The sequence below is a fragment of the Peromyscus maniculatus genome, chromosome 7 (assembly GCF_049852395.1).
Source record: "Peromyscus maniculatus bairdii isolate BWxNUB_F1_BW_parent chromosome 7, HU_Pman_BW_mat_3.1, whole genome shotgun sequence".
NCBI classification, from domain to species: domain Eukaryota; kingdom Metazoa; phylum Chordata; class Mammalia; order Rodentia; family Cricetidae; genus Peromyscus; species Peromyscus maniculatus.
The window spans coordinates 60,814,401-60,827,191 of record NC_134858.1 but is presented as its reverse complement, the minus strand read 5'-3'; the positions used below and the strand labels follow the sequence as shown (position 1 = coordinate 60,827,191).

The following is a 12,791-nucleotide window of genomic DNA, read 5'->3' as shown; positions in this document are numbered from 1 at the left end:
TAATGAATTATTTAAATAAGAGGTTGGATGCCAGCTATCCAACAGGAATGCTGGGGGGTGGGGTGGGCGTTGGTGTGTGTGTGTGTGCGTGCATGTGTTTTAGGGCACCTTCAGTGTCCTCTCGGTAAGTGTATGGATAAACAAATTTCCACATGCACCCCTGGACAGAAAAGAAAAAGTAAGAAAATCAGCTCTGTTTGGAATTGGAAGAAACACAGTGTCTTTCACAAGCAAGCAAATAAACAAGTTTAGAAGGGATTTAAATTAAGAGAGAAAAATCATAAAGACCTCCAAGTCCATCTTAGACAGAGCATTAGGAAGCTTACATAATCCAAAGTCAGCCTGAAAATCCTTCCTCCAAACAAGTGGTTCCCAACCTTCCTAATGCTGTGGCCTTTTAATATAGTTCCTTATATTGTGGTGACCCCAACCATAAAATTATTTTCGTTGCTATTTCATAACTGTAATTTTGCTACAGTTATGAATTGTAATGTAAATATCTGATATGTGGGATATCTGATATGTGACTCCTGTGATAGGCTTGTTCAACTACCAAGGGGGTCTTGGACCCACAGGTTGAGAACCACTGCTCTAGACCATTTCTTTTTATCTGAGTTTCTAGCGCTATCTCACCTGAGCTATGTGGCCACAGCTGAGGCTTCACCTTTAACACCTTCTGCTCATCTCCTTCCTTCTTCCTCAGTCATGTTATAAATACTATGGATAAGAAGCAGAACAGGCTTTATTAACCCATTTCACAGAGGAAGAAACTGAGGCACAGAGATGTGGGGAAAAAATAACACTCCAGATAAGTAGTGAATGTGAGCACAATCCTATAATTTCAGTATTTTAAAACACGGTTCTTATAAGTCAGTGGTTGTCAACGTGTGTCATGACCCCTCTGGGGTCAAGCAGCCCTTTCACAGGGGTCACATATCAGATATACTGCATATCAGATATTTACATTACAATTCATAACAGCAAAATTACAGTTATGAACTAGCAACGAAAATACTTTTATGGCTTGGGGTCACCACAATATGAGGAACTGTATTAAAGGGTTGCTGCATTAGGAAGGTTGAGAACCACTGTCATCTGTAATGCATTTCTGAAGGTTCTGTGTGGGTCTGAAGCTAGTGCACGCAGGAGGCCTTGTGTATTTTCTGGCTTGAGCAGGACATCCCCCACATTCCTGACCCTAAGGTTACCATCTCTCACCAGCTTCCATCATTGCCTATTTCATCCCATGTCTAGACTTGAGTAAGCTTATGGCCACAAAACGTGCTCCAGATTTGATTGCTACACTGTCATAGATTTATATGAAAGACAAGAAGACTTTGAGAAAAACCAATTGCTTTGAAAGGAAAAAGGCCAGCTAAAGTCTTGATGTTCAGAAGACAACACAACCAAGCATGTTTGAAATAATACATCTGCATTGGTTACTTTTTTTTTTTTTTGCTGTGATAAAACACCATGACCAAAAATGACTTATGAGAGAAAGAGGTGTTTTGTTTTGTTTTGTTTTTGCTTCTGCTTCCAGAGGGAGAGTTAATAATAGTGAGGGAGGAATGGCAGCAGGCAGTCAGAATAGGAAACGGAGAGTTCGCATTTTCAAACCTCAGGCAGGAAGCGGAAAGGTCAGAGTGCAAGTAGGGCAAGGCTCTAAACTCTTAAAGCCAGCCCCAGTGATGTCCTCTCCCCAGCAAGGCTCCCTGAGCCCCCAAACAGCTCTGCCAACAGAGGACCAAGTATTCAACCGTGTGAGCCTATGAGGGATGTTTCTCATTCAAAACTCCATGGTACCCAAAGTGATCTTGCAAATCATAAAGGATACTGATATGTTATCATAAGTGACAGCCAAAACACCAAGTTAGCTGAACCATAGAGACTCACTGGCTTGCTTGTTTTTTGTTTAGTTATATTCTTATTTAAACCCCCAACAACTGGTTTTCAGTTGTTATATACTATAGCAAACCTCATTTGAAGAGCATATTGAACAAACTCAGCAGATAAAATAGATTGAATATGCAGCCCCCCCCAAAAAAATTTTTCCTTCTGAAATTTAGCATTCATTAAGGCTACCCCTTATCAAATTGATAGACATTGAATGAAAGTGTCTCTTCTATGACTGCCTTTGAGAACTGCTACAAAAATCTCAGAATTTTACTATATATGATACTGCTTCAAGTGTGGTTTGTAGAGATGGACAGAAATCATACCCTATTACTTAGTTGTCAAAAGCAGCAAGTCCTGGGACTTGTTCACTTTTCCTTTGTGTGTGTGTGGGGGGGGGTGTTGTGAATGTGCATGCATGTGGAAGACAGAGGTTGGTGTTGACTGTCTTCCTGATTGCTTGCCACCTCACTTTTGAGACAGGGTCTCTCACAAAACGTAGGACTTGCTGGTTCAACTGCATGAGCTAGCCAATAAACCTCAAGGATCTTCCTGTCTCTGCCTCGCTAGTACTGAGGTTACAGGCATATGTCACCACACCCGGTTTTTACATAGGTACTGAGATTTAAAGTTAAATTCTCATGTTTTTGTGACAAGCACTTTACCAACAGGACCCAGTCCCTATGTTTGGTTTTTTACAGGATTCCTATGACCACCATGATGGCCAGTGTTTTCTATGCCTATTAAAAGCCCACACCTATCAAACCTTAGAAAATCAATAGTGCTAGACAGAAAGAGCACACTGGTTATTGTGATATAAACAGTGGACAGTGAAAAGTTAATCCCTCTGAGGATTTGATCATAATCCTTAGAGTCTTCATTAATGTAATGAGTAGTTCTAAGTATGGCATTTATAAGGTATTTGTAATTATGATCATAATCAAGACTACTGTTCACTGAGCCCTCCCATGTGTCAAGTACCAGGCTAAATACCATAGACACAATTTCTCAAGCTTTGTAACAGCTCAGTGAGGTAGGTATTATGCCATTTTATAAATAAAGAAAAGCAAACTACTTGTCCAGTTTCCCAAGATGGCAAGTGCAAGATCTGAGTACAAGTCCTCCTGACAAAACATAGACCTTTTCTTCCTCCTGCAAGTGGGCCATTCCCTTGACTGTGTTCTTTCATCTACTCCATGGTTTTCCAATCAGGTGGCGTGATTGAAGCATACCCACCTGCAGACAGTGTCACCAACCTCACCGTAGACATGTTGATCGAGCCTGATGGAGAAGTCAGAGTACTGTCAACGGGGGACCAGTTTCATTCTGAAGGCCCCTTTATTTCTTCTGGTACCACCATGCCTCAGACCTCAGTGGATCCCCAAGTTCTCAGTTCTTTATGTCTCCAAATTGGAAATGCCTGCAAAAAGAAAGATGTGATTGGTTACTTTTCTATAGATCTGGTGACTTTTATTGATCCAGATACCTTAGAGCAGCAGGTAAGTTGGACAGTTGGCATATATGACACTAAAATACCCTCCACACGCATGTGGTAGATAGGATCAAGGAGCATCCAGTACTCACTGTGTTCTGATGAGCTGTAAAATCTGTAAATCTACATCTGTGTCATCCACACTGACGTAAGGGAGATCGGGCTTTCTGTCTATAAATAGGGTCAAAGTTACATCATCCATGCAAAGTTTAAATGACTGAAACTCATCCAACCCAGTTGTTAGTTGGGCCTCTTATTTCTGTCCATTATTGCTATGCTTGTATCTTATTAGGAAACTATTTTACACTGTCCAGGGACTGAACCTATCTAAAGTATGTTCTTAAATAGAAAAACCAATAACCGGAAATGAGTTAAGAGCCTTGTATCTGTTCTTTTTCCTGCCAATAGTTCACTAACAACTCAGATTATCCATGTTTTCTTTAAATCATGTAGTGGGAAATATTTCAGAAACAAAAATGTCTAAGTAATCATGCAATCAATATCATATGCCCTCTCCCCACTTCAAAGATAAAGTGACATCAACAGCACCTCCAGTCCTGGGTACCCCTTGCTGAACATGTAGCTCTTCCTCCTCCTTGTGGATAGGTGGGAACTTCCATCTTACATTTAGTGGGTTGACAATTTAATGCATCTTTATACTTTTAGTGTACACAGAGGCACCAGAAATAATATATAGTTCCACTCTATGTGTTTTTAGGTCTCTTAGAGATTTTATATATACATATATGTATATACATATATTCTATAATATGCTTTTATTTATTCAAGATTACACGTGTGATATTCTGTGACTCTGTATGTTTTATTTTCTATGAATAATTATGATACCTTACATGGCAGAAGGACTTTATAGATGTGACTGTTATGAATGGGAGATGGGAGACTATCTTGGATTATCTAGGGACCTTTTTTGGATTACCACAGGTTGTTTTTAAGGAGGCAGGAGGGCTGGAGAGAGAGGACACTCCACCACACTCCAGCACACTCCACCACACTCCACCGTTGACCTTGAGCCTTTCAGTTGTGCCGTTTTACACCGGCGAACTTGTGGCAATTCCTTACGACAGCACTGGGAAGTAACAGAGAAGGTGGCTGTTATTTTGTTTCCTGTGCTTTCTGCATTTCCCTTGATAGTTTAATTCATGTATGTGTTTATACTCATTCATTTGTTTCAGTACTATGGGTTGAACCTACGGCTTTGTATATGCTAAACTACACCCTAGTCTCTACATTTGCATTTTCAAGAGTAAACAAAGACGTGTTAAATTTCTAATCAGAGAAATATATGAATAATGATAATCAGAGATTTGTGTAGAGTGTTCTAGTTTAGAAAGCACATTCATGTACATGTTTTCACTTACATACACGCATCTTAGACTAGATACGAGAAGCAGAAAACTTAGGTGCCAACATCCATTCAGACTTGTGCTAGGTAGCCCCAGCTGGGACCTCTAATTTACCATACTGGCATGATAGAATCAAAAAGGACACAGCCAAGGAAAAGCAGAGAAATTAGAGGGGTGACTAAGGACAAGCCCACAGCTATAAATTAACTCCAGAGAGGAAGTAAAAATTCCGTCCCAACCGCAAGAGATGAAAATGGAGGCCTAAAGTAGCAGAGTGGGAGAATGGTTTTGGAAATGTAGGATTTAAATAATAAACACCAGACATCCAGCCTGGGCTAAATACTGAGATTCTGCTTCTGAATAAATAACAAAATAAATGGAACTGGGAGCATCAGACAGAACACAACATTGTATAGGAATAAAAGGAAGAGAGCTGGTCCCTGGAGAATGGAGGTGGTGGAGCATGGTACAGACAGTTCCCAGCAGGGTAATAGGTCTGAGATTTCAGGATACTGGAGATGGGAAATCCCAGGCCTTTAGAGACTGCACACAGAATACACAGTACTCCAGAAGACAGTTTTGTGGCAGCCCTGTTGAGGATCTGACCTTCTCACCAAAGACTAAGGGGAGAGGTTCTGCCTAGGGTTGTAGAGTGGACAGTTCTAAGAGGAACATCAAGTACCCCCAAAAGCTTTAGGTTGGGGAGAGATTGACATGTTCTTTGAACAAACACATTCAGAAGGCCTATTCTGATGTTCCTTGTTGAGGGAACAAAGACAAACAAGCCATGTGTTCTGTCAGCTACTTTGTATCTATCATCCAGTTTCACTTGCTATAAGTTCCCAGTGGTCTGCACTTTTAAGGTTCCTTGGTATGCATATTACCTCTGTGACTTTTTACATCCTCTAGAAAATGAATTAAGGTTACTTGCATGTTCTGCGCTTCTTTGAGAGTTATCACAATGGCAGTCCCTTTAGTTTAACTACCTAATTATTATTAGTTAGTAGAAGGGCTTTTGGAACTTGTAGGAAATCAAAATCTTTGGAGTTTACTCGTTTAGGAGAAACACTAATGAAACAAGTGTTTATTGAGCATCTATTATGCACACGCCATTCTAGCAGGTGCTAGGGAAGCTGCAGAGATAATGGAGATGGGAAAGTGCCTGCCTTCAGGGAGTGCACAGTCTAGCTGGGGAGACACACTGGAAAAATGAATCACAAGAAAAGGCTTAACTGACAACTTCAAAGAACAATAAAAGAGACATCAAAAAGGTAATGTCAGTTTAACTGCCACGACGCTGGCTGTGTGCATTCAGATAAGAGCAAGGCCCCTTCTGTTTGGAGTAATCAAGAGAGGTTTTTACAGAATAGGTGGGATGGGAGCTGAGGGATAATTAAGATTGAAGGAGTGTAAGAAAGAATGTGTTCTCAGGAAGAAGTTGTAAAAAAAAACAACTTACATAACACATATAGAGAAAGATGATAATCTGTCTTATAAATATCATGTTTTACCTTATATAAATATGAATTTATATAACATTTAAACAAACTGTCAAAAGTATTGTCTGTTGAAATTCTAGATTTAAAAATTCTTTGCTTATAGATAACTGTGAACTGTATGTATGTGTTCATGTGTGTGTAAATGTGGGGGGGTGCTCATTCATGTGTGTGCGTGTGTATGGAGGCCAAGGATGATATCAGTGGTCTTCTGCAATCACTCTCCACCCTTATTTTGTTTTGAGATGGGGTCTCCTGTAGTCCCAGCTGGCCTGGAACTCAGTGTGCAGACCAGGCTGACTGCCAGTCCCCACACTTCCTCCCACGTGCTGAGTTACAGGCATGCACCACTGTGACTCTGTCACTGTGACTTTTTTTTTTTTTTTTTTTTTTTGAGATAGGGTCTCTCACTGAACTTGGAACTTGACTACCTAGCCAATAAATCTCAGGGATCCTCTGTCTTGATTCTCAAGGGTTGGGATGACAGGCACTCACCACCACACCTGGCTTTTTACAGGGGTGCTGGGGATTTGAACTCAGGGCCTCATGCCTGTGCAGCAAGCACTTTACCCACTGAGCCATCTCTTCAGCCATAGTAATTGTGAACTTTGTGAAAAAAAATCTCATTTATGAATGCTGACAGGTATATTTAAATAGAAAACTATTGTTGTTTTACTCTTTTCTCTTTGGGGGCCCACCACCCAGCCCCCAAATAAAACACACACAGAGGCTTATTACTTATAAATGTCTGGCCTTAGTTTGGTTTGTTTGTTTTTCTTTCTCTTAATTATGAATGCCCAGCCTTAGCTTGGCTTGTTTCTTTCCAGCTTTCCTTAACTTTAAATTATCCCTTCTATCTTTGGCCTCTGGGTTTTCATCTTTTCTATTCCTATATACTTTTCTTTGTTTCTTACTCCATGTCTGGCTGTGTAGCTGAGTGACTGGCCCATGAAGTCCTCCTCCTTCTCTCGCTCCTTCTTTCCCACCTCCCTACACCAGATTTCTTCTTCTATTTATTCTCTCTGCCTGCCAGCCCCACTTATCCTTTCTCCTGCCTTGCTATTGGCCATTCAGTTCTTTATTAGACCATCAGGTGTTTTAGACAGGCACAGTAACACAGTAGCTTCACAGAGTTAAACAAATGCAACATAAACAAAAGCAACAACCTTAAAATAATATTCTACAACAGAAACAGGGAAAGGAAATTAAATTTTTTGTTTCATTTTTTTTGCTTTGTGGGGAACTGAACCCAAAGCTGCTCATTCTAGACAGAAATTATACACTACACTATGCCCCTACCCAAATCCAATCTTTAAGAAAAGAGTTGAGATGAAAAAATGGATACAAGTGCTTAATAATGGCCCTTCATCAGTAGAGTGGTCACAAAAGACAAGATTTATTTCAAGATAAAAACTGAGGAAAGACAAAAATGGAGCCTCTGGTGTATATCAGGCCATATGCCATATCACATTGGTCAGACTTTTTGCTGCTGATATATGAGAAAAAGAATGTAAAGGGAGGAAATATTTATTTTAGATTACAGTTTCAGAGGTTTGGTCTGTTACTAGCTGGTTCCATTGCTGTGAGGCTGAAGCAAAGCTGAATATCATGCACAAGGGGCAGAGGACAAACTCCATCCTTAGCCCAAGTGACCTACAATCCCCAACTAGGCCCCACTCTTCACAGCTCTAATACCTCCCAATAGTGCATTCAGATTTTTAATCCACTGATGATTTAATCCCTCCATGTCACAATTATATCCTCAGGCTCCCACCTCTGAATGCAAGTTGTATCAGGACCTTTCACTATATGGGCATATCAAACCCATCTATTCTGAAAATGCAGAGTCTCATCCTGCAACAGAAAACTCATCTAAAAATATTTCGCCATGATGCTGTGAGTGTCTGCCTCTCTCTTCACACTGGCTAGTATGATACTTTAGACAACTCACTGAGCCTTGATCTATCATTAGCAAATGGAGAATTCCTGCCCTGTTTCTCACAGGATGTTCTGAGAGGCTGAGCAGCTAGATGCAAGGTGCTGTTGTTACTAAATCAAATACCATAAGCACATGTAAAACTGTCACAGAGACCCTCAGCAGGTTCTCAAACTGTGAGTGGAATCTGAATCGAATTAGCATCATTTTTAAAAACTCACTGAGCATTATCATCTCAAAGTGATATATAAGCATCAAAAATGAATACATTTATTTTAGAGGATGCAAAACTGGAGGTCTACAGAAACATCATAATTCCTTCTTGCTCATTTCTGTAAGTCAAGCACCTAGCACCCTGTCTGGCAGATAATAGATGCTGAATAAATATTTATTAAATGAATGAATGAATACTTCTCTCTCAGTCCCCCTCTGGTAATATCATTTGCAAGAGCTCCTTATCTTTGTTTTCAAGATATATAAGGAATTCACAAAGGGAGCTCAATGAGATTTACTTTTCCTCTTTAGGGAAGGTATTTTATTTATATATAAGAGGGTTAATAGTGTATATCTAAATTAAAATTTAATAGGCCTTTGGTATAAACAGAAGTGCCTATTAGTCAGTGTTTCTAAATGCTATAAAAGGCACACTGTTAATCACAACTTAATACCTAGTGAAGGGGAAGTAGATCCCAGAGGATCCTGAAGCAGTAAAACAAAAGCCTTGTCTCTTTTAAATTGTATCTTTGTGTTAGTGATAGAGACCTGCAACCTACAAGTGATGATGATAATGGTGATGATGAGAACTTCAGCAAAAAACACAAGGACATGATGACAGGTTTTATAGTGTGAAATTACATTTATATTGGTTAGTGAACAAGTGGCCAACTTTATTATATGTACCATATCACCATATGTGGCTATTCTTAAATGTTTTATCAGCCTCCTTACTTTATAAACCCTGACATTTAGGAAGCTTGAATTCAGATCTTAGGTAGGCAGCCTGTAGACCTCCGTCTAGTGAAGCTGTCTTAGGTACCTCTGTGTCACTGTTATCACCCGATAGAGAAACAGTATAAAGGAGGAAAGACTCACTGAATCCAGTTTTAGAGGGTTCAGGCCATGGTTTCTCAGCCCCATTTACTTGGGCAGAACCTTATGGTGGGCTCACATGTCAGAGGAGTTTCTTTACCTCCTGATGGACAAGAAGAAAAGAGATACAGACAGGGACCGGGGAAAATAGAGCTCTCAAGAACTTGCCTTCAGCACCTTGCTTCTTCTAGCTGGACTCAACCACCTGAAGTTCCCAGAATTCCCCAAAACATCATCACCAGTTGAGGACCAACCTTTTAGAGCATGGACATTTTGAGGTGACACTTTACATCCTAAACCACAGCAGTCTTGTTTCTGTTAGCTGCTTTTCCCAATGTCTCTCACATCCTTATTTCCTTTCATAACCAAGACACTTTGTAGATGTAACCAATCGTCTTATTAAAATAAGAAACACAGAGCCAATGTAAAAGAGAAAGCCGAGAGGTCAGAGCTCAGAGATAAAATCTTACCTCCTGCAGTGCTCCTAGCTTCCCCGAGAGAGAGCTACTTCCTGTTTGTCTGTGTTTTAATACTTTCTGTTCTGTCTTCTCATTGGTTGTAAACCCGACCACATGACTGCCTCATCACTGCCTGTTAGTACCGCCCTCCAGGTTTTAAAGGCATATGTCTCCAATACTGGCTGTATCCCTGAACACACAGAAATCTACCTAGCTCTTCTAACCATCATGCTCTTGCTATGGCTCTAATAGCTCTGACCCCATGGCAACTTTATTTATTAACATAAAATTAAAATCACATTTCAGTACAAATAAAATATCACCATAACACTTCTCTCTCCAGAAACCATTCCAGGGCAGAGAATGTTGGCATGCTCACTGCCTGTACACTGTTCAGAAGATCCACACTTTTACAGTATCAGGAAGGCAATGAACACGGGGGCAGGGAAGCTTTCCTGTTAATGCTAAGAAAGAAGATTCCCTACACAAGGGTGTGCCCTTGCCATCTAACGTGGCAGAAATAGAGCTGACAATCTCCTCCCACTTCACCCACTGTCTGTGGATGAGTGTTCCCTTGCAAGGCTGTCCTTCCTTCTCCCTAGCTTTATTAAGGTATAGTTGACAAATAAAAATTGTAAGTGTTTAAGGTACACACTGTGATATTTTAATGTGTATATACATTGAGAGTGATTAGTACAATCAAGTGATAACACATCCATCTCCTCCTATGCTGTCTTGTTTGTGAGAGACTACTCCTGTATGCCAGACTTCAGGCACACAGTATTACCAACTATAGTCACAATGTAATACAACATCACATTTTTATTCTTTCTTCAATTTTTTTGGAAGAAATTATGTTTCATACAATATAGATCATGTTTTTCTCCTCCCTAGCTGGAGTCTCAGGAGCTGAACTGGAACTTAGCCTGTGAGGGTCTCACAGAGGATGGCATCTCCAGGGCAAAAGCTCATTCAGATGCACATGCATTCTCTTCCCACCTCCTACTTTTCCTTCATTTCAACCTTTCTTCCTTCCTTCCTTCCTTCCCTCCCTCCCTCTCTCTCTTTCTCTTTCTCTCTCTTTCTTCTCTTTTGCCTGTTAATATACACCTTACCTTCCCTCAAAATATGTCTCAAAATTTAATTTCACATGGAAATCTACATTAGTTTAAAAATTCCCTTTAACTGTTATGGTAAGACAAGAGGTAAAAGAACCAGAGAGATGGCCCAGCAGGTAAAGATGCTTGCTGTACAAGTCTGGCAACCTGAGTTGGATCTTAGAACCCACATAAGGGTGGAAGGAGAGAACCAACTCCAGAAAGTTGTCCTCTGACTTCCATATGTATGCTATGGATCACATGTCTCATATGTGTGTATATATGTGTGTGCATATATATCCATACATATCCTATGTGCACATGTATATCATTTGGGTATGCAAACACATACATGTAATAATAACAACAGTAGATTTTTTTAAAGGAGGGAATGAGAAGGAATGGTAGACTCCCTCAGAACCACCTGTTCTGTAGAGAACTTACCCTTTCTATTCTGCAAAACCAGTATTAATCTATTCATGGATGAATCACTCATGAACTACTTACCTCCAACTAGAACATAACCCTTAAAATTTTCATCACATTGGGGACCAAGCTTCCAGGACATGATCCTCTGTACAGGAGAGGGGGAATGAATGGACCATATCCACACCATGGCAATAGCTATTTCAACAGGTGTGAGGAAATATCTCACAGTTCCAATGTGCATTTCACTGATAATTAGTTGAACACCTATAATATGTCTATTGGCCACTGGTCTGTCTTCTTTATGAAATGGTCAATCCCCTACCCATTTTTTAAGTCAAGTTGTCCATTCCTGTTGAGTTGAATGGGCTCCACAAAACTGTCCTTAACACTCAAACTTGAATTTTTCCTGTACCATAATGTTGGAGTGACTATACCAAGATAATTTGCTCCAGGTCTCACTTAGTTTTTCAAACAGCCTGAACCATTCCCTCTTGCAATAAATCTAGCACTGTTTTTGTGGGGTTCATTTATCACATGCACAGAACTCTCCAAAACAAGCAGGATTACTGACTCCATTTTCAACAAATGATTCTCGGACTACCTCTTACAGTCTACCTTCATCATTACTTGTCTTTCCCTTTTTGTCTGTTAATATGCAAATTTTAAATTCCCTTCCTTCAAAATTCAGCTGTATCTGGAAACCTACCTTAGTTAATTCCCTTTCAATTGCTGCCTAGTCCTCTAGTCTCTTTGAGTTGAGGTAAAGTACTGGTAGAGCAAATCACTGTGGATTAGTATCCTAACTTACAAAGGAGGAAACTGAGGCCACAGTGCCATGTTCTGGGTCACACAGCTAGTGGCTAATTCAGGGTTCCTACCATGGCTTATGTGACTACGAAGCCTATGCTCCTTCCCAGCAAACACTGGTACTTCACAGGCTTGACGGTGACTCCTTGGTAAGCACCATGCCCTCCCCCACCATGCATACACCAGAGAAAATGTCTGTTCTCTTTCATTTCCTCAATATGCTTGTTGAATTGAGTTGAACAGCTTAAAGCCAGAAAAACACATCTCCTATTTTTGTTAATATATTCCATCCTTGTGCTCAGCACATACGGTAATCGTTAAATGTTAATGACTAAGAGAAATGGAATAAAATCAGTGTTGTGGTAGCCATTTTTAAGCTTTAAAAGTTTCAATGTGCAGCCCATATACTGTACCACAGCTGGGAGCACCATATTGCCATTAAGCCAGAAGGTGGATGCATGGGATGGGAACATTGAAAACAGACACCACAAGAATGGTTAAGTCAGTTTTCCAAACCACTTTCTATAAGTGGCTCCTGCTTGCTGGCCCCCAAAATAATTTCACAATGATTAGCCAGTCTGTTAGGTGAGAAATCCAGGCAAACAATGTAAAGGGGGTTTGAGTAACCACTCAAGTGTTAAGCCAAAAATGATTGAGAGTTAGGTCAAATGGTAGGGCCACAAATGTAGGGTCATTCTCCTTCAGTTGGTCAAAAACATAAAAGCGC

General features: G+C 40.2%; 1 protein-coding gene and 1 long non-coding RNA gene across 39 annotated transcripts in view; one reads left to right on the top strand and one right to left on the bottom strand.

Moving 5' to 3' along the window:
• Positions 1 to 12,791, top strand: part of Iqch (IQ motif containing H) — a 183,348-nt gene that overhangs the window by 126,755 nt on the left and 43,802 nt on the right. For 36 of the 38 annotated variants that reach the window (XR_013052782.1, XR_013052779.1, XR_013052776.1 and 33 more), the window contains one exon: positions 3,106 to 3,392. The exons of the other annotated variants lie outside the window; for them this stretch is intronic. Coding sequence is in view for 29 of the 36 variants with exons in the window: in XM_076576479.1 (XP_076432594.1) it covers positions 3,106 to 3,392 (287 nt within the window). In the remaining 7 variants the exon portion in view is untranslated. The remainder of the gene's footprint in view (positions 1 to 3,105; positions 3,393 to 12,791) is intronic. 38 annotated transcript variants of the gene reach the window in all.
• The window catches only part of LOC143274267 (uncharacterized), a 79,652-nt gene continuing 70,038 nt past the window's right edge, over positions 3,178 to 12,791 (bottom strand). Inside the window, exon 3 of the long non-coding RNA XR_013052786.1 lies at positions 3,178 to 3,313. This is a non-coding gene — a long non-coding RNA (uncharacterized LOC143274267). The remainder of the gene's footprint in view (positions 3,314 to 12,791) is intronic.